The 22500-nt window shown below is 37.9% G+C and overlaps 1 protein-coding gene across 1 annotated transcript in view; it reads right to left on the bottom strand.

The window, feature by feature from the left end:
* The window catches only part of cnn1b (calponin 1, basic, smooth muscle, b), a 61157-nt gene extending 39906 nt beyond the window's left edge, over positions 1–21251 (bottom strand). The window contains exon 1 of the mRNA XM_062037118.1: positions 21018–21251. Within this exon, the coding sequence (XP_061893102.1) occupies positions 21018–21077 (60 nt within the window). The 5' untranslated portion in view covers positions 21078–21251. The remainder of the gene's footprint in view (positions 1–21017) is intronic.
* Between the last annotated feature and the right edge of the window lie 1249 nt (positions 21252–22500).

The following is a 22500-nucleotide window of genomic DNA, read 5'->3' as shown; positions in this document are numbered from 1 at the left end:
TGCTAATATTGGATTGTACAGTTTGTATTTTACCATGTGAAGCTCTCTAATTAAAATGTATAACTGATTTGACTCTTTGTATATGATTTCTTTATATGCAGCACCTGTCCTAAATTATGGATTATATAGACACGCTTTAAAGGGGAATTGCAATTTTTTTTTTTTTTTTTTTTAAAGAGATTTTGCCCATTATCCACTATTTTTATGTGAGACACGTCTTTCCTTTTTTTGTGCATTCCTAAATAGTAAAAAACTGCTAGTACGAGGCAAATGACAATGCAGGTGATACGATCTATTCTGCCTATCAAAGCACTAAAAATCTCCAACACTGTTTCAACACTGTTACCCATACATGTAGTAACAGGCACTTTTGTGATTTTTTATGACACAGAATCAAACGATACCGTTGCTATGTGCTCTGTGAAATCAATGTCAACAACAACATACAAACCCCGTTTCCATATGAGTTGGGAAATTGTGTTAAATGTAAATATAAACGGAATACAATGATTTGCAAATCATTTTCAACCCATATTCAATTGAATGCACTACAAAGACAAGATATTTGATGTTCAAACTCATAAACTTTAGTTTTTTTTTTGCAAATAATAATTAACTTAGAATTTCATGGCTGCAACACGTGCCAAAGTAGTTGGGAAAGGGCATGTTCACCACTGTGTTACATGGCCTTTCCTTTTAACAACACTCAGTAAACGTTTGGGAACTGAGGAGACACATTTTTGAAGCTTCTTAGGTGGAATTCTTTCTCATTCTTGCTTGATGTACAGCTTAAGTTGTTCAACAGTCCGGGGGTCTCCGTTGTGGTATTTTAGGCTTCATAATGCGCCACACATTTTCAATGGGAGACAGGTCTGGACTACAGGCAGGCCAGTCTAGTACCCGCACTCTTTTACTATGAAGCCACGTTGATGTAACACGTGGCTTGGCATTGTCTTGCTGAAATAAGCAGGGGCGTCCATGGTAACGTTGCTTGGATGGCAACATATGTTGCTCCAAAACCTGTATGTACCTTTCAGCATTAATGGTGCCTTCACAGATGTGTAAGTTACCCATGCCTTGGGCACTAATACACCCCCATACCATCACACATGCTGGCTTTTCAACTTTGCGCCTAGAACAGTCCGGATGGTTCTTTTCCTCTTTGTTCTGGAGGACACGACGTCCACAGTTTCCAAAAACAATGTGAAATGTGGACTCGTCAGACCACAGAACACTTTTCCACTTTGCATCAGTCAATCTTAGATGAGCTCGGGCCCGGCGAAGCCGGCGGCGTTTCTGGGTGTTGTTGATAAATGGCTTTCTCTTAGCATAGTAGAGTTTTAACTTGCACTTACAGATGTAGCGACCAACTGTAGTTACTGACAGTGGGTTTCTGAAGTGTTCCTGAGCCCATGTAGTGATATCCTTTACATACTGATGTCGCTTTTTGATGCAGTATCACCTGAGGGATCGAACGTCACAGGCGTAGCCAGTTACGTGCTGTGATTTCTCCAGATTCTCTGAACCTTTTGATGATATTACGGACCGCAGATGGTGAAATCCCTAAATTCCTTGCAATAGCTGGTTGAGAAATGTTGTTTTTAAACGGTTGGACAATTTGCTCACGCATTTGTACACAAAGTGGTGACCCTCGCCCCATCCTTGTTTGTGAATGACTGAGCATTTCATGGAAGCTGCTTTTATACCCAATCATGGCACCCACCTGTTCCCAATTAGCCTGTTCACCTGTGGGATGTTCCAAATAAGTGTTTGATGAGCATTCCTCAACTTTCTCAGTCCTTTTTGCTACTTGTGCTAGCTTTTTGGAAACATGTTGCAGGCATCAAATTCCGAGTGAGCTAATATTTGCAAAAAATAAAAAAGTTTACCAGTTCGAACATTAAGTATCTTGTCTTTGCAGTCTATTCAATTGAATGTAGGTTGAAAAGGATTTGCAAATCATTGTATTCTGTTTTTATTTACCATTTACACAACGTGCCAACTTCACTGGTTTTGGGGTTTGTATTTCTAAATCTTGTTCTTGAGGACAAAATCTATTCAAAAATGAATAAATCTGGATTGTGTTCAAGTACCATTGCATTTCGTTTCTTGTGACATTTGTCTGAGCTGCTGGCACTACTTTGTCTCCCCCGGCAAATGGGTGCCCCGCTGGGTTCCGTCAGGACAGTGTTTTGTCATTCTTGACTCCCTTGTAAACTGTTTAGAGCCGGCACGCTTTCTCCAGTTCCGAGCGAGGGCCCCGGTCACTCCTTAAAAGGCCACTGCTTTATGAGCGATGAACCAGTCAGTCTGACATCAGCCCACTGGAACGTACCGTACGACTGTCCGGAGGAGGAATTATTGTCAACACGGCAAATAACTTTGACATGGCAGCGACCTGGGGATGGAGCCAACAAAGGAACACATCCTACTGCATGAGGATGGCGGTCGTTGACCTGACCGTCTGCACACAGTCCGGTTCATCACAACGGATTACTAAAAAGTGAGGACAAAGCATTGGAAGTTGAAAAGGCTGGGAATATTGTCTGGAATTTACATCATTTGTGTTGGCAAATGCTGCTGCATTTCTCTAATACTGTATGTGAAACATTTCACATTTTTAGTGTTTACATTCCTAAAGGAGATTGTATTATTATCTAACCCTATTTGGTCAATAGTAGAATAGCACAAACACTACTTTTATGAAACAGTTTGTGGCTAAGTACACTTTACATTTTTGTGGATAAAAGCTTGGATTTGTTTTAGAGATGTCAGATAATGGCTTTTTTGCCGATATCCGATATTGTCCAACTCTTAATTACCGATTCCGATATCAACCAATACCGATATATACACTACCGTTCAAAAGTTTGGGGTCACATTGAAATGTCCTTATTTTTGAAGGAAAAGCACTGTACTTTTCAATGAAGATAACTTTAAACTAGTCCTAACTTTAAAGAAATACACTCTATACATTGCTAATGTGGTAAATGACTATTATAGCTGCAAATGTCTGGTTTTTGGTGCAATATCTACATAGGTGTATAGAGGCCCATTTCCAGCAACTATCACTCCAGTGTTCTAATGGTACAATGTGTTTGCTTATTGGCTCAGAAGGCTAATTGATGATTAGAAAACCCTTGTGCAATCATGTTCACACATCTGAAAACAGTTTAGCTCGTTACAGAAGCTACAAAACTGACCTTCCTTTGAGCAGATTGAGTTTCTGGAGCATCACATTTGTGGGGTCAATTAAACGCTCAAAATGGCCAGAAAAAGAGAACGTTCATCTGAAACTCGACAGTCTATTCTTGTTCTTAGAAATGAAGGCTATTACACAAAATTGTTTGGGTGACCCCAAACTTTTGAACGGTAGTGTACAGTCGCGGAATTAACACATTAATATGCCTAATTTTGTTGTGATGCCCCGCTGGATGCATTAAATAAACAATGTAACTTTACCAAGAATTGATTAACGTTGAAAAACTTATTTGGGTGTTACCATTTAGTGGTCAATTGTACGGAATATGTACTGTACTGTGCAATCTACTAATACGAGTTTCAATCAATCAATCAAAAACAAGGTTTTCCAAAATAAGAGAACAACTTCAACTCCAGTTATGGAAAAAAGTGCCAACATGGCACTGCCATATTTATTATTGAAGTCACAAAGTGCATTAAAACAGCAGCTTGGAATTCGGGACATGCTCTCCCTGAGATAATCCTAATACCCACTACAACTATGGGAAATACTATACTTTGACATTGTCGCTCCGGAAAATATGGTACCTCCATATTGTGCTTTACGCACACTCTTTATTAATGAGTAGAATTGTAGTTTATTGCCATTCTTCCTGTCCAAAATGTTACTACTTGTATGCACTTTGTGTGTGCATGTTGATACAATCAACATCATCTGTAGTCACCGCCCAGATGAAAGAGCAATACCGATACTTTTCAAAAGGTGGTATAGTAATGATTTCAATTGATTAGTACCGCAATACTTTATTAGTACCGGTAGACCGCACAACCCTAATACACACGTAGCCCCAATGTAATTTGGAGTTAAAGTGAAATTGCAATGAGGAAATGGAAATGACACAAGAAGAACAACTGATCAACAGCAGCAAGCTTATGAGACACTTTTGAGGATTTCTGATCCATTCTAGAAGATTTTTTAGGGACTAGCAAAAATATACATTTAGAACACTGAATGAGATCATTTAAATGAGTTAAATTAAACTTGCCTTGAGTCAATTGATATCATCTGGCCGGAAATACCACAATATGCGGGCAAAGGACTGTAAGAGACTAAAACAGAAAAAACTTTTTTTCAAAAGCTTTTACATTTCAAAAAATATATAGCTTGGATTTTAAAGGGACCATTTTGAGGAATTCTGATCCATTCGATAGGATTTTTGGTGACTAGCAAAAATAGACATTTAATTAAAACACTGAATATGTCTTTTTGGAAATGTGACCTATTTTATAAAAATATATATAAAAAAGGAAATTACAGAATTGGCTATCAATCCTTTTGTAAAGTCGCCAATCGCCACCTATATTTGTCAGCTTTGAAAATAAAAATACACATTTATCCGATAAAAACACACTGCCTAAAAATATATGATAATCAATTAATCCATTAATTTGATTAGAAAAAACAGCTACATTTATATTCTGTTGATTCGATTAATCATTTAATGAGTGTAACTGTAAAAATGCATATAATATGGAGTAACAGGGAGTTTGCATGTTCTCCCTGTGACTGCGTGGGTTCCCTCCGGGTACTCCGGCTTCCTCCCACCTCCAAAAACATGCACCCGGGGATAGGTTGATTGGCAACACTAAATTGGCCCTAGTGTGTGAATGTGAGTGTGAATGTTTTCTGTCTATCTGTGTTGGCCCTGCGATGAGGTGGCGACTTGTCCAGGGTGTACCCCGCCTTCCGCCCGAAGCAGCTGAGATAGGCTCCAGCACCCCCCGAGACCCCAAACGGGACAAGCGGTAGAAAATGGATGGATGGATGGATGGAGTAACAGGAACTTTAAGTACGCCGACATAGTTTTTGCACTGTCACTGTAATAGAGCACACATGAGAGCGGTGGTGTGTGGGTGCTGTGATATGTGTGGTGACAAACAGCAAAGTTGTTTTTCTTTTTAATAATGCACACCTGTTAAAAGTGCAATTTCAATGTTAATTTTATACATTTATTAGGAACAAAAATGAAGGTTATGACGATTCATTTTATTTGTTTAATTACCATATATTCTGTACTATAGAGCACATGGTATTTAAGCTGCACTCACCGAAATTTAAATGAAAAAAGTATTTTACATATATTAACCGCACCGGACTATAAGCCGCAGATATATACCGGCACGAAAGATTTTGTAAATGTTTATTTACATACCTTAATTGTTTTAAAACAGTGCCTGTAACACAGCAGTAAAACGGATGATCAAACAAAACAGAAGTCATCGTCTTGGACCCACCAGCTGGGGAAGCTAGCTCTCCAATCTGCTAAACAGACTCAGTAACTCCACTGTGACGTTTAGGTGAATTTGTGAATCTTAAAAAATGCCATTGTAAGTTAATAATACTAACACGGAAAAGCACATTTGCTAATGCTGACGAGGCTAGCTTGATTACATTACGATATATGCATGAAAACACTAACACAGATATCACACATGGGACGGTTAAGTAAGTATGAGCTGTTTTAGTTATATTGTAAAACTTACAAACGGTTGTACTTGCGGTTCAAAGGACGAAACAGAAAATACATTCTCCACCAGCAGCACCCGCAGGGAGCAAACTTGTCCAAAAGATGGCGCCATAGCATAGACAATAACACACTTTTTCACTGTCTGTCAGGGTTCTATGAAAACTATTTTTGAATACAAAACATTATGGCTTTTGGCTAAGAAAAATCCATAGGTTGGCCGCACCGTTTTATAAGCCACAGGGTTCAAAGCTTGGGAAAAAAGTAGCGGCTTATAGTCCGGAGAATACAGTTCATTGTTTTCCTGAAGGTTATAAACTGTGTTTTGTCCGATAAATCAAACTAAATAATTGATAGATTACTCAATCTGATTACTAGAATCAGAAACGTGATTTGAACCTATCGAAAAAGACTGAAAAAAAGCCAGATCCAGGGCTGTGCCCAGGTGGGGGGACAAGAACCCCCACTCCCCCGAATCTCCTATTTTTTCAGGAATTGAACATGCAAAAATGAGCAAAAAAAGCACGATTTAAAGATGTTTTAGTGTTTAAAGAATTGAACAATGAGCAACAGAGTTGACATAAATACATAGCCCATTCATCCAAATGAATCTCCATGTCTGTTTCAGTCACTATGTTATTCAGTCACTACGGTAATTACAACTTGTGTTCACATCCACAGGAACCACATGGGTTAGCCTACCGTATTTTTCAGAGTATAAGTCGCTCCGGAGTATAAATCGCACCGGCCGAAAATGCATAGCAAAGAAGGGAAAAAACATATATAAGTCACATTTTTTGGGGAAATTTATTTGATAAAACCCAACACCAAGAATATACATTTGAAAGGCAATTTAAAATAAATAAAGAACAGTGAACAACAGGCTGAATAAGTGTACGTTAAATATGAGGCATAAATAACCAACTGAGAACGTGCCTGGTATGTTAACGTAACATATTATGGTAAGAGTCATTCACATAACTATAACATATAGAACATGCTATACGTTTACCAAACAATCTGTCACTACTAATCGCTAAATCCCATGAAATCTTATACGTCTAATCTCTTACGTGAATGAGCTAAATAATATTATTTGATATTTTACGGTAATGTGTTAATAATTTCACACATAAGTCGCTCCTGAGTATAAGTTGCACCCCCGGCCAAACTATGAAAAAAACTGCGACTTATAGTCCGAAAAATACGGTACTTACAGTATTTACAACCTTACTAGTGTTCACTTCACAGCCACTAACGAGATGAACCACAGATGGTTCATGTCGTTAATGACATTATTTACACATAACTTTGCTTCATTCACACATTACATTGGCATTTTTGCTTTGAAGGATTCTGAGCAGCTTGCATTTTCCTTTTTTGTTTCTGCTTTAGTGGATTCTGCCTTGGATTCTTTAGCCAATTTCTGTCTCTTCGACTACCTCTCCACTTCTAACTGCTCCAAGTGCAAACATCATAAAGAGTACAAACAATGTTTATTCTATGAGCTAACTTCCTTTATCTGAATAGCCATTTGTGATTTATAGCACGAAACAACAAACATCTTGCAGTCATGTTTACATTTCAAAATTATTCAACTGTTCAATGTCAAAATATAAACAGTAGAAATAATGAACAAAATGTCAGCTACTGTCTTTTTGTAAAACACCAATGAAAATGAAAGTTAGCATATTGTAGCAAAAGTCATCACATATCTGCAACAATCATGTGTGTTCTTAAATGTGTATTCCACCTCTTCCATGTTCCTTTCCTGGACGTCGTCTACATCGCTAAAAGAAAAATCTAAGGAAGAGAATCCCTTTGCCATCATCCACTAGTTTATTTAATATATAAATCGCCCGCTTGAATATTATCTCTTCTCTTCTCCGACTATCTCGTCATCGTTTGGGATGTCTGTTGTGATTTCACTTCCTGGTTCCATGACCCGCCCTATCCTGCCTCTGATTGGCCTGTACGTAATGTTTTGCCTTAATCTTAACCAATCGTGACTCATCATAGTAAACCAACCAATCATGGATGTTCTTATACGTAAACCAACCAATCATCATTGATGTTTCCCGTATATTCTGTCCCCTGCCCATGGAGTTGCTTCGCTACGTATTTTTGATTCTTAAGTTAATAATTTTTAATGGAAAAGCGTAGTTTTTACCACTGGATGATCAAAAACCGTACTCATTACGGGAAAACTGTAGTTGTTGGCAGGTGTGGCAAAGAGACGGATCGGAAAAAACTAAGAAAAACGGGAAATCCATCCATCCATCCATCCATTACCTACCGCTTTTCCCTTATGGAAAATATTTTCTTATATTTATACAGAGATAAAAAAGACGGATTTCCGACTATAAACGGAAAAATCACCAGCCTGTAGAGCAGGGGTATCAAACCCGTTTTCATTGAGGGCCACATCGCAGTTATAGTTACCCTCAGAGGGCCACATTTAACAATGAGTAATTGTTAAATGTGGGGTATTCACTGTGAATATGAGTATACATGTATTTTTTACCTAAGCTGCAAAAAATATATTAAAATTTTACTGGCAGCTCAGTCACCAGAATTTTACAGTAAAAGCAGTGGATTTTTACAGCATAAAAAAATGGAATAAATGGAATAAAAGAACAATAACACTGTTTTTAGCGGTAAAATTCAAGCAACAGAGCTGCCGGTTTTTTACTGTCTTATTGTTTTAATATTTTTTTGTTACTTTTTTTTAATGTTTTAGTGTCTTACTGTATACGGAAAAAAAACAGTACCAAAGTTGATTTTACGGGCAAAAACTCAGTCGGCGGAATTTAACGGTAAAATCTATTGTCAATTTTACAGTCTACAATTTGATTGATAATTTGTTTTGAAATCACAAGTCAAGCAGATATTTAAGCACAGTATTTATCTTTTTTTTAACAAAACATATTTTTGGAATACATGATAATATAATATTTTTGATACTGAATTTTAAAAAGATATGCAATTGCATGCAGTACATGATTTTTAATGTCAAAAGGGAAAGAACAAATATATTTATTAAGAAAAGATTAAGCATTTTATTAACGCATATTATTTCCAGGCTTTCGCGGGCCACATAAAATATAGTGGCGGGCCAGATTTGGCCCCCGGGCCTTGAGTTTGACACCTGTGCTGTAGACTAATAGATAGCTGTAACCTAGGACTGGGTGATATGGACCAAAACTGATATTGCAGTATTTCGGTAAATACTAGTACTGTATTTTTCGGAGTATAAGTCACTCCGGAGTATAAGTCGCTCCGGAGTATAAGTCGCACCGGCCGAAAATGCATAATAAAGAAGGAAAAAAACATATATAAGTCAAATTTATTTGATAAAACCCAACACCAAGAATAGACATTTGAGAGGCAATTTTAAATAAATAAAGAATAGTGAACAACAGGCTAATAAGTGTACGTTATATGAGGCATAAATAACCAACTGAGAACGTGCCTGGTATGTTAACGTAACATATTATGGTAAGAGTCATTCAAATAACTATAACATATAGAACATGCTATACGTTTACCAAACAATCTGTCACTCCTAATCGCTAAATCCCATGAAATCTTATACGTCTAGTCTCTTACGTGAATGAGCTAAATAATATTATTTGATATTTTATGGTAATGTGTTAATCATTTCACACATAAGTCGCTCCTGAGTATAAGTCGCACCCCCGGCCAAACTATGAAAAAAACTGCGACTTATAGTCTGAAAAATATGGTATCTGTGTTTGAACACACTCAAGTTCCCGCAAGTCCAAAATTCCTATTGGTCTTTATTTTCTGTCGTCAAAAAAAACTGACTTGTAGTCCGAAAAAAACGGTATCTTAAAAAAACAACAACTTATAAAAAATTGCTAAAGGTTTGCTAGATAATTGAGAACACTCAGATTATTTTTGTTGTAAGTAGTAACGCAATGCGTTTATTCTTTAAAAAGTAATAAGTTAGCCGTCACAATGTCAAAGCAATTTTCGTTAATTTATTTACGAATGTTATGTTTATATCCTCACGCTTGTGCACGGGATAGATGGAGCTTCTACTCGCTCACTGCGGTGAGAACTGCTGGCTGTTAAATTTAAAACTACTTCTCAGCCACCCAGCCGCTATACTACTGTACCTTAGTCCGCACGGGCTGTGGGGAGAGGCACTTTTAAACCGAGGTGTTAGTTAAACATTTGACACACCGAGCCAGCAGCAGAGAGGAGCTATCGTTAGCTTCCGTGCTAAGTCGCTAACACAAGTGAACAACATAAACAGATGAGATTAGTGATAACGTCGCTACAAGGAGAGATGTAGGTTCTAAAATAAATTGGTGTATGAGTATATGTAGTCACTCTTACATCTCTAGAGGACCTGCATAAGAGACACTGCAACAGGAGAGCAAACAGCATCCTCAAGGACTCATCCCACCCAGGCCACCACAGGCTTGAACTTTTGCCCTCAGGGAGGCGTTATAAGACCATCAAAGCAAGGACAAATAGACTGAAAAACAGTTTCTATCCTAGAGCTGTTATTGCCCTAAACTCTGCACTTACCTGAACACTCACCACTTTATTACTTGCTTACCTCTGATAAAGATCTACTGTGCAATATGTTTTTTTTTAACATTTTATTATGTTTTTAAATTGTTTTATTATTGTTGTTGTCTTAAGACTATTTTATGTAGGTTTGTTTTAAAAGCACTGAGCTGGATTGCTGTCCAATTTAGCTGTTTCCATACAATGACAATAAAGGTATTCTGATTCTGATTCATTAATGGCCAAACGGAGTCGCTGTCCAAAGCATTGCATAACTCGGGAGTCGCCGCCATGTTTAAAAAAACTAAATTTGATGCACGTCACAGTGCGTCATCAGAGAAGCCTCCGTAAACACGCAAGAGGATGCCCAGTGCTTCCCCTGTCAGGCGCAGAGAAGATAAAACAGCCATAACAAAGGCATATTAAAAAACACAGGTATGGCGGTATTGTCTCAAATTTATACTGCTTTCTAAAATATACTGGTATTAAGTATATCGGTATATTGCGCAGCCTTATTGTAACCCTAATCCAAATGAGGACTGCTCAGCCTTGAAGGAGGTCTGCACTGTAATGTGTGCCACTCAGAACTACAAGAAAAAAAGTGCTATTGATGTGTCCTGAATCAACAAGCTCATTTGATTGTCTAGCTTAGCTTCTAAGATCTAGTCTAGGACTCGTCTGGTACGATGATTACAAGTGATCAGGTATTCTAGGGCTCCTCAAAAAGGTAACTCATGACTGGGAGCTTGCCGCCTGATTTGAATAATCGTGATTATTAATCACATCTCAAAAGTGTGATTAATTTGATTCAAATTGTCTATCATTTGACAGGACTAATTTAAAGACATTTACACTAACAGCTTCCCTGGTGTATCCCTACGGACACCTAAGGGTCGTAGACGCCCTGTTGAAGACCACTCCTTTAAGACAAATTAATACAAAATAGAACTTAAAGACAAGGATTGCACAGTTTGAGTAAAGTTTCTTGAATAAAACACAATTAAAAATTCCTATACCTCCCCTCTGTCTCTCTACTTTGTCCATCTATCCTACCCCAACTGGTCGAGACGAGGTGTGTAACCATTACCGTTAGGATGACATTTTCGATGGTTAGTGTTACTGTTATATATTTCAATCATCGCAAAACTGATTGATTACGTCACTTTGAAAAACTCAGGGTGATACTGCTCTTTTTTGGAGACGAAGCTAGCGCGCTAATCGTTAGCCACCTAAAGTGCTAGCATAAATACAAGAGACCTTGACATCTTTCTCCGTTACAAACAACTGTTATGACTTTAATATTAAACACTCTAAACCTTTACAGGAGAAAAGAAACAATTTACAAAGTCAAATAATACAAACCCCGTTTCCATATGAGTTGGGAAATTGTGTTAGATGTAAATATAAACGGAATACAATGATTTGCAAATCCTTTTCAACCCATATTCAATTGAATGCACTACAAAGACAAGATATTTGATGTTCAAACTCATAAACTTTATTTTTTTTTGTAAATAATAATTAACTTAGAATTTTATGGCTGCAACACGTGCCAAAGTAGTTGGGAAAGGGCATGTTCACCACTGTGTTGCATGGCCTTTCCTTTTAACAACACTCAGTAAACGTTTGGGAACTGAGGAGACACATTTTTGAAGCTTCTCAGGTGGAATTCTTTCCCATTCTTGCTTGATGTACAGCTTAAGTTGTTCAACAGTCCGAGGGTCTCCGTTGTGGTATTTTAGGCTTCATAATGCGCCACACATTTTCAATGGGAGACAGGTCTGGACTACAGGCAGGCCAGTCTAGTACCCGCACTCTTTTACTATGAAGCCACGTTGATGTAACACGTGGCTTGGCATTGTCTTGCTGAAATAAGCAGGGGCGTCCATGGTAACATTGCTTGGATGGCAACATATGTTGCTCCAAAACCTGTATGTACCTTTCAGCATTAATGGCGCCTTCACAGATGTGTAAATTACCCATGTTTTGGGCACTAATTCACCCCCATACCATCACAGATGCTGGCTTTTCAACTTTGCGCCTATAACAATCCAGATGGTTCTTTTCCTCTTTGGTCCGGAGGACACGACGTCCACAGTTTCCAAAAACAATTTGAAATGTGGACTCGTCAGACCACAGAACACTTTTCCACTTTGTATCAGTCCATCTTAGATGAGCTCAGGCCCAGCGAAGCCGACGGCGTTTCTGGGTGTTGTTGATAAACGGTTTTCGCCTTGCATAGGAGAGTTTTAACTTGCACTTACAGATGTAGCGACCAACTGTAGTTACTGATAGTGGGTTTCTGAAGTGTTCCTGAGCCCATGTGGTGATATCCTTTACACATTGATGTCGCTTGTTGATGCAGTACAGCCTGAAGGATCGAAGGTCACGGACTTAGCTGCTTACGTGCTGTGATTTCTCCAGATTCTCTGAACCCTTTGATGATATTACGGAGCGTAGATGGTGAAACCCCTAAATTCCTTGCAATAGCTGGTTGAGAAAGGTTTTTCTTAAACTGTTCAACAGTTTGCTCACGCATTTGTTGACAAAGTGGTGACCCTCGCCCCATCCTTGTTTGTGAATGACTGAGCATTTCATGGAATCTACTTTTATACCCAATCATGGCACCCACCTGTTTCCAATTTGCCTGTTCACCTGCGGGATGTTCCAAATAAGTGTTTGATGAGCATTCCTCAACTTTATCAGTATTTATTGCCACCTTTCCCAACTTCTTTGTCACGTGTTGCTGGCATTAAATTCTAAAGTTAATGATTATTTGCAAAAAAAAAAAAGTTTATCAGTTTGAACATCAAATATGTTGTCTTTGTAGCATATTCAACTGAATATGGGTTGAAAATGATTTGCAAATCTTTGTATTCCGTTTATATTTACATCTAACACAATTTCCCAACTCATATAGAAACGGGGTTTGTACATATTCATGAACAATATTTTTTAGCACATTTAACAATGTTGTGATAATGACATTTTTAATATGAACTTTTGATATCGTTACATCCCTATTTTACACAGGGGTGTTTTTCCTTGCCTCCGCCGCCAACTGCTTGCTCACGTAGGATTCAGTTGCTCTCTTCATTATTTGGGGAACAAGTTGAAAGACCTGCTCTTTGTGTAAAGTGCCCGGAGATAACTTAAGTTGTAAATTTGCGCTACAAGTATATCAATACAACTGAGCAAACTTGATCGCCTCACTTCTCCTTTCCTTTTGTCAAAGTAGCTTGTACAGGGACGGAAGTTGGAGACAAGGGCTTCAACTAACAATTGCCTTAATAGTTGGCTAGTCGGCGATTATTTTTTCGAATAGCTGACCAGTCCAACGATTATTGTATATGATCTGCTGTACACAACTGAGTCTGACGTAGGGTTGTACGGTATACCGGTACTAGTATAGTATCGCGGTACTAATGAATCAAAAACGGTTCTATATTCTGTTTGAAAAGTACCGGTTCCCGGGCATGACGGCGCGTCGTCCCGTCGTGACATTGCTGGTTTTACGAGCGGAGGAGCACGTTTGGCAGCGCACAATCACGGAGTACTTACAAGCAGACACAGTGTGTAGACAGAAAAGGGAGAACGGATGCATTTTGGCTTAAAAACTAAAGATAAAGGTGAAGTTATAACACTGAAACGCCCTCAGGAAGAGGTGCTTTAAGACATGGATAGCTAGCTAGCTAGCTAGCAGCTAACATCCATCCGTAGTCGGCAGTGTTTTAGCTACTTCTAAATCACTAATCCTGGCCTCCATGGCGACAAATAAACTAAGTTTCTTACAAGTATCATCCCTGCAGGACGAGGAATAACTAAACATGCTAACAAAAGCTAGCGCACCGGAATGTAAACAAATGCCATGGGTGGATCTACACCTGACATCCACTGTAATGATACCGAGTACAATAGCGTATCGAGTCGATACTACTATGATTACATCTATATTTAAAAATTAATATTATGTTTATAAACTCAGGAAATATGTCCCTGGACACATGAGAACTTTGAATATGACAAATGTATGATCCTGTAACTACTTGGTATCGGATCGATACCTAAATTTGTGGTATCATCCAAAACTAATGTAAAGTATCCAAACAACAGAAGTGTAGATAGAACATGTTAAAACAGAAAATAAGCAGATATTAACAATAAATGAACAAGTGGATTAATAATCAATTTTTACAGCTTGTTCTTTATCATTTTGACAAAATAATAGAATGATAAATGACACTATGGTACTGCATACGTCAGCAGACTAATTAGGAGCCTTTGTTTGTTTACTTACTACTAAAAGACAAATTGTCTTGTATATTCACTATTTTATTTAAGGACTAAATTGTTCTTTGATTGCAATAATAAACATAGGTTTAATATACCGTAAGATTTTTTGTTAAAATAAAGCCAATAATGCAATTTTTTTGTGGTCCCCCTTTATTTAAAAAAGTATCGAAAGGTATCGAAAAGTATCAAAATACATTTTGGTACCGGTACCAAAATATTGGTATTGGGACAACCCTAGTTTGACGTTTTTTTGCACTCCTTTTAAAAATCATTGTAGTATATTCAATTGTAACAAAAATAATCATGGATTACTTAGAAACAAATGGTTTTACTTTATTACACAAAGTATATAAATCAACATACTTAAAGTGCAAGACTTCCCTTAAACATGACAATCAGTGCAAACATTTTCATTCAGAACTGTTGGGATTTTTAGCTGCAATTACTTCACCTTAAGCATGGCTATTCGACTGGCAACCGGGGGGCCAAATTCGGCCAGATAATGAAACCCCCGAGTTCAGTTCAAAACTTGGGAGACAAACATTTTTGCAGCAAATTCCTAGCAACACGGGAATGCTCCTGTTGTATAGAAAAACTTGGACCACTAAACATATTGACAGAGTTGACATTTCAACGTTGCTAGCAAACATAGAAGAATGGGGTCCAAACCTGTGATTTACAACTGAGGAGTTCCTCAAGGCACCTCTGAAGTCCACTCTCTTTTGCAGTTACACATTTTTTTCGTAATGTGATTTATGTAACTAATGACTATGTGTTGCTTGTTTGATTCATATGGAGTCAGTGGTCATTAGTTTATCTAGTTATACTTATGGTGTTCCTCAAGGTTCCGTTTTAGGTCTACTCTTTTTCATAATTTGGGCCATTCAACTGGTGGCCTGCGAATTTAGTTAAAAAAAAACACAGATACCAGACCTTTATGATTTAATATCGATTCTCAAATCAGAATAGCGATACTTTAGTTCAGGGGTGTCCACACTGTTTTCCACTAGTGGCCACATACTGAAAAGTCAAAGTATGCAGGGGCCACATTAATATTTTTATTTATTTAATTTAAAAAAAATAAAAAACAGATATTGTTGTATCTGTATATAATTATTATTGATTCATTATTAGTCAGAATATTTCTGCTTTTTTTCCATTACATAATGATTTTTTTGCTCTTTTTATCTTACATTTTTACAGTTTTACATTTTTTTAAACGTAAGAATAGAATACAGATGGTGGTTAGAGTGTCCGCCCTGAGATCGGTAGGTTGTGAGTTCAAACCCCGGCCGAGTCATACCAAAGACTATAAAAAAATGGGACCCATTACCTCCCTGATTGGCACTCAGCATCAAGGGTTGGAATTGGGGGTTAAATCACCAAAATGATTCCCGGGCGCGGCACCGCTGCTGCCCACTGCTCCCCTCACCTCCCAGGGGGTGAACAAGGGGATGGGTCAAATGCAGAGGACAAATTTCACCACACCTAGTGTGTGTGTGACAATCATTGGTACTTTAACTTTTTTAACTTTAATATGAAAGTTCAGTTACACATTTACCAGTGTTTATTATTGTTGTTATTTTTCAAATTCATAAGTTAGTTATATTTTATTTTTGATTACCTAAATAACTTCAGCAAACATGTGTTTGCTAAAATTCAAAAAGTTATGTATTAGAAAAACCATAAGTATATTTCTCGATATGGTTTTTCAAATACATAACTTTTTGAATTTTAGCAAACACATGAGGTACATTTGCACAAAGTATCGGTATCGGGTCGGTATGGCCGATGCCAGCCTGAATTTTACTCTGTATCGGATCGGAAAAGAAAATCTGTGGTAACGCACATCACTAATTAGCATTCCTGGCCCTCTATCAATTGAATTTTTATCAAGCAACTTTTTTTCGGACATGTTGTAATGAGAAACTGGAAATACGTGATGTACTATATGGCAATTGTATTCGGGGTGTAATGATTCGTTTTAGCAATGATTCCATTTGATTCTGAATTTGTGGTTGCCAATACGATTCAGGGACTGTATTATTTTATTTACAACGATACGATCCGAAGCGAGTTGAAATTGATTCACTAAATTTTTAGCAAAAAAAATAAATAAAAAAAGTACAGTAACCAACATTTTATTGGCAGATTAACCTGCTAAATAAAGTTCCGCACACAGTAGCTTCATGTTGTTGGGTTCAGGAAGTAGGTGCGTCACCTAACCTGCTCCGCTGTGTCGGTTGCTTCCTAAGTGGCTTTAATTGTGTTGCGATTTTATATTATTGTGTCGTTGTTGTTGTGGCTTTTGCAATCGTGTTTGTGTTGTAATTTCTGATATTGCGTTAATGACCTTTCTCGAACCGCCGTAGCTATCCGCCATTTTTGTTTGGATGACGACACAGACTTGAGCAGGCAGACTTAACGTTTAAAGGCCTACTGAAATGACATTTTTTTATTTAAACGGGGATAGCAGATCCATTCTATGTGTCATACTTGATCATTTCGCGATATTGCCATATTTTTGCTGAAAGGATTTAGTAGAGAACATCGACGATAAAGTTCGCAACTTTTGGTCGTTGATAAAAAAAAGCCTTGCCTGTACCGGAAGTAGCGTGACGTCGCAGGTTGAAAGGCTCCTCACATTTCCCCATTGTTTACACCAGCAGCGAGAGCGATTCGGACCGAGAAAGCGACGATTACCCCATTAATTTGAGCGAGGATGAAAGATTCGTGGATGAGGAACGTGAGAGTGAAGGACTAGAGTGCAGTGCAGGACGTATCTTTTTTCGCTCTGACCGTAACTTAGGTAAAAGGGCTCATTGGATTCCACACTTTCTCCTTTTTCTATTGTGGATCACGGATTTGTATTTTAAACCACCTCGGATACTTTATCCTCTTTAAAATGAGAGTCGAGAACGCGAAATGGACATTCACAGTGACTTTTATCTCCACGACAATACATCGGTGAAGCACTTTAGCTACGGAGCTAACGTGATAGCATTGTGCTTAAATGCAGATAGAAACAAAATAAATAAGCCCCTGACTGTAAGGATAGACAGCAGATCAACAATGCTACTATCAGGAGACACCGAACCAAACACTGGACCTGTAACCACACGGTTAATGCTGTGCCGCCTGTCGAAGCCTAGCAATGCTGTTGCTAACGACGCCATTGAAGCTAACTTAGCTACGGGACCTCGTCAGAGCTATGATAAAAACATTAGCGCTCCACTTACGCCAGCCCTCATCTGCTCATCAACACCCGTGCTCACCTGCGTTCCAGCGATCGATGGCGCGACGAAGGACTTCACCCGATCATCGATGCGGACGGCGGCTAGCGTCGGATAGCGCGTCTGCTATCCAACTCAAAGTCCTTCTGGTTGTGTTGCTGTAGCCAGCCGCTAATACACCGATCCCACCTACAGCTTTCTTCTTTGCAGTCTCCATTGTTCATTAAACAAATTGCAAAAGATTCACCAACACAGATGTCCAGAATACTGTGGAATTTTGCAATGAAAACAGAGCTGTTTGTATTGGGATACAATGTGTCCGAATACTTCCGCTTCAACCATCGACGTCACGTGCAAACGTCATCATACATAGACGTTTTCAACCGGAAGTTTTGCGGGAAATTTAAAATTGCACTTTATAAGTTAACCCGGCCGAATTGGCATGTGTTGCAATGTTAAGATTTCATCATTGATGTATAAACTATCAGACTGTGTGGTCGGTAGTAGTGGGTTTCAGTAGGCCTTTAACGTCCTTGTCATTAAAAGTGCTAAACTCCGTATAAAGTCTGGCATTCTTAAATCCGATGTTTTCTTTTCTCGAGTATCGATAAAATGGATTGATTCCCTTTTACAACGATCTTGGATCGATACCTATCTTCTTGAAGGGAAACGTGCCGAGCACAGATCGATGTTGTTGAATTTAAGCAATATAAATCGGTATATTGATTGTTACATCCCTAAATTGTATGCATGTTTGAAATAAGCTTAAACCATAACACATTTTGGAGACACATTTTTGGAGATACATTTTTGTCGTTGGAGACCCCTGAACACATAAATGGGGGGTCTGCAACCTGCGGCTCTTTAGCGCCGCCATAGTGGCTCCCTGGAGCTTTTTCAAAAATGTATGAAAATAAAAAAGGATGGAGTAAAAAACATATTTTGTTGTAATATGGTCTCTGTAGGAGGACAAACATGACACAAACCTTCCTAATTGTTAGAAATCCCACTGTTTATATTAAACATAATTTATGAGAGTATTTGGTGAGCGCCGTTTTGTCCTACTAATTTGGGCGGTCCTTCAACTCGCCGTAGTTTGTTTACATGTACAGCTTTCTTCAACGATGCCAGAGAAAGACATTTTATGCCACTTCTCCTTCGTCTCATTTTGTCCACCAAACGTTTTATACTGTGCATGAATGCACAAAAGGTGAGCTTTGTTGATGTTATTGACGTGCTAATCAGGCATATTTGGTCAGTGCATGACTGCAAAGCTAATCAATGCTAATATGATATTTAGGCTAACTTCCTGTACGTATTGCATCATTATGCCTCGTTTGTAGGTATATTTGAGCTAATTTAATTTCCTTTACTTATGTCCTCTGTGTATTTAATTTATATCTGCATTTCTCATGACATGTTATCTGTATGCAATATTGGCTGCATTTCTGATAGTCGTTTGTGTGCCATGTTGTTCCAGACCACAGCAAACATTACCCAGCTTGCAAAGATTGTAATAAATCCACTAGAAGAAGACAGCCTGCCGTTTCCTTTAACTTGGACACACACATCTATACCTTTGGCCATTCCAAGACAGTCATTTCCAGGAGTTATCTCACCCTCTGAGAAGTTTACTAATGTTGTAAAAATGTGTAAAATAAATATTAAATTTCCATATTTCTGTCAACGAATATTTACGTCAGCCTGCGACAAATAGTCATTTTGATAGTAGGCCAATATAGCTGATATAGGCACTTCATTATATAATGTATATAAGGCTTTTACTTATGTCCTCTGTGTATTTAATTTATATCTGCATTTCTCATGACATGTTATCTGTATGCAATATTGGCTGCATTTCTGATAGTCGTTTGTGTGCCATGTTGTTCCAGACCACAGCAAACATTACCCAGCTTGCAAAGATTGTAATAAATCCACTAGAAGAAGACAGCCTGCCGTTTCCTTTAACTTGGACACACACATCTATACCTTTGGCCATTCCAAGACAGTCATTTCCAGGAGTTATCTCACCCTCTGAGAAGTTTACTAATGTTGTAAAAATGTGTAAAATAAATATTAAATTTCCATATTTCTGTCAACGAATATTTACGTCAGCCTGCGACAAATAGTCATTTTGATAGTAGGCCAATATAGCTGATATAGGCACTTCATTATATAATGTATATAAGGCTTTTATTTTTTTGCGACTCCAGACAGATTTTTATTTTTTGTATTTTTTGGTCCAAAATGGGTCTTTCAACGTTTTGGGTTGCCGACCCCTGACTTAAATACTCTGATCTGTTAAAAGCTCACATAAACATGCTTCACTAATGAGAGTATTTGGCGAGTGCCGTTTTGTCCTACTAATTTTGCCGGTCCTTCAACTCACTGTAATTTGTTCACATGTACAACTTTCTCCGACGCTGCCACAGAAAGACATACTTTATGCCACTCCTTTGTCTAATTTTGTCCACCAAACGTTTTATACTGTGCATGAATGCACAAAAGGTGAGCTTTATTGATGTTATTGTTTTAGTTCCGTTCTGCATAGCCTTCCCTAAGCTTCTATGCCTTTTCTTAGGGGCACTCACCTGTTTGTTTATTTTTGGTTTAAGCATTAGACACCTTTTTACCTGCACACTGCCTCCCGCTGTTTCCGACATCTACAAAGTGATTAGCAACCGGCTGCCACCTACTGATATGGAAGAGTATTACACGGTTACTCTGCCGAGGTCTAGACAGCACCGACACTCAACAACAACACATTATTTGCAGATTATAAGTACTGGTTTGCAAAAAATACTTTTAACCCAAATAGGTGAATTTAGATAATCTCCCACAGCACAGTGGTTGAAAAAAACTGCTTAATAGGTTTTTACTTTTTTGGGGCTCCAGACAGATTTTTTTGTTTGTTGTATTTTTGGTCCAAAATGGCTCTTTCAACGTTTTGGGTTGCCAAACCCCTGACTTTAGTACAATACAAAACAATGGCTGACAGTGCGTTTATACGCAGAAGGCATGAATTTGACATCTTAAAATGAAATAAAAAGCCTTTTCGACTGTTTTTTTTTGTTATTGCGATACGTTTACACACAGTCCTTCAATTAAATTGGTTTAGTGGTGAGATAATTTAGTCCTGTTGGCGCTTTAGGAACTACATTCACACACGTTTTAATAGTAAAAAAAAATAAAATAAAAAATAAAAATAGGAATAAATCCTTACCTTACTCTTGACCTCGGCAGAAAGTCCAAAAGCTGGGCCGCTTCTGAAATGTTGTGACATGTTCGCTATTTACAAAAAAAAGAGAGCTTTAAAAATGGACGAAAGGGGTCAGGGCTGAGAAGAGAAAGGGGGAAACACGCGGAAGTTCCGCGACCAATCCGCGGGGCTCTTCTTATACTCGCAGCCGTGCCGTGTGGACAATGGCGGGGCAGCGCGGATGCAACTTTCCGTCACTTTGCAGAATGGCCTTTAAAACGCGTCCGATCTACGTGGCCTCTGATTGGCCGAGCCCCTCGTCCAATGAGGGCGCAGCATCCTGGTCGAAGCCAGTGATGTCATCGCTGTGGTATTAAAGATGCGATCGGTCACTTTTTCCACCTCCAAGAGATCCCGGCGTGTTGAAGTTATGTCACTGTCTTACGTCACTTTCACTTTTGAATATGGATCATATCAGGACAGGACATTTAAAGCTGACATCCACTCCTGTTTAGGAATTATTATTTGAGCCATTCTAATCTACCCCCATTATTTTTCTCTGTATAAAGTTCTTAAACTGAAGATGACTCCTTACAGCAGGGGTGTCCAAACTTTTTCCACTGAGGGCCGCAAACGGAAAAATTAAAGCATGTGGGGGCCATTTTGATATTTTTCATTTTCAAACCATAACAAAATATATGGATTTTTAAAATGTATTTTACCTTTAGGGGTCCCGGGGACCATAAAGGGTCTCAGTCATTAAAATGTTAAAAATAAGTAAAATTTGTATTATTATTTTTTATTTAACGGTTACAGTAAATCTCTATATCAACTTAAAAAAAAAGGTTTTATGGCTTTTCTGTTAAAAACAACTTTGTTTTTTATAGTAAAACTGAAATATGCAGTATTTAGTAATTAGAGCCCTAAAAGATCCATAATGCAGGACACCATTGATTTTAATTCTTTAATATTTTTGAGTAATCAGTGAAAAGATAAATAAAATACCACTAAATATATTTGGGATCCAAAAGGTGCCCCACTCATAAAGTGATACATTTTTATTATAATTTTTTTTTTTTAACTTTCAACACTTAAGTTACGAGATCAACTTCAGTTATATCTGTTGATTTTACGTTATAACTATTATTTTGTTTGTTTTATGCTCTTTTGTCAAAGAAAACTTTGTTTTTATATGGCAACTACACAATATATGCAATATTTACCACATAAAACATTTTAAAGTGAAATATTTGAACTAATTGGAGCTTTGAAAATAATTAATTATAACATGGAATTTTTTGTCATTATTTTTTTTTTTTGAGCAGTGGCAAAAAAAGAAAAAGAAAGAAAGACAAAAGAAAAAAAAACAGCCTGCATGGCAGCTTTGTGTCAACATTGCAACTTTTTCTCGTTAGATTTCACCTCATTCCACTTTTTTTAATGTTCTTTTTTATTTTTTGCAATAGCATTTCCAGAATGTGTGGCGGGCCGGTAAACAATTAGCTGT

This window comes from Entelurus aequoreus, linkage group LG25 (genome assembly GCF_033978785.1).
Source record: "Entelurus aequoreus isolate RoL-2023_Sb linkage group LG25, RoL_Eaeq_v1.1, whole genome shotgun sequence".
In the NCBI taxonomy this organism is placed as follows: Eukaryota; Metazoa; Chordata; class Actinopteri; order Syngnathiformes; family Syngnathidae; genus Entelurus; species Entelurus aequoreus.
Note: the sequence above shows the minus strand (reverse complement) of the source record. Positions and strands in the feature narration are given on the sequence as shown.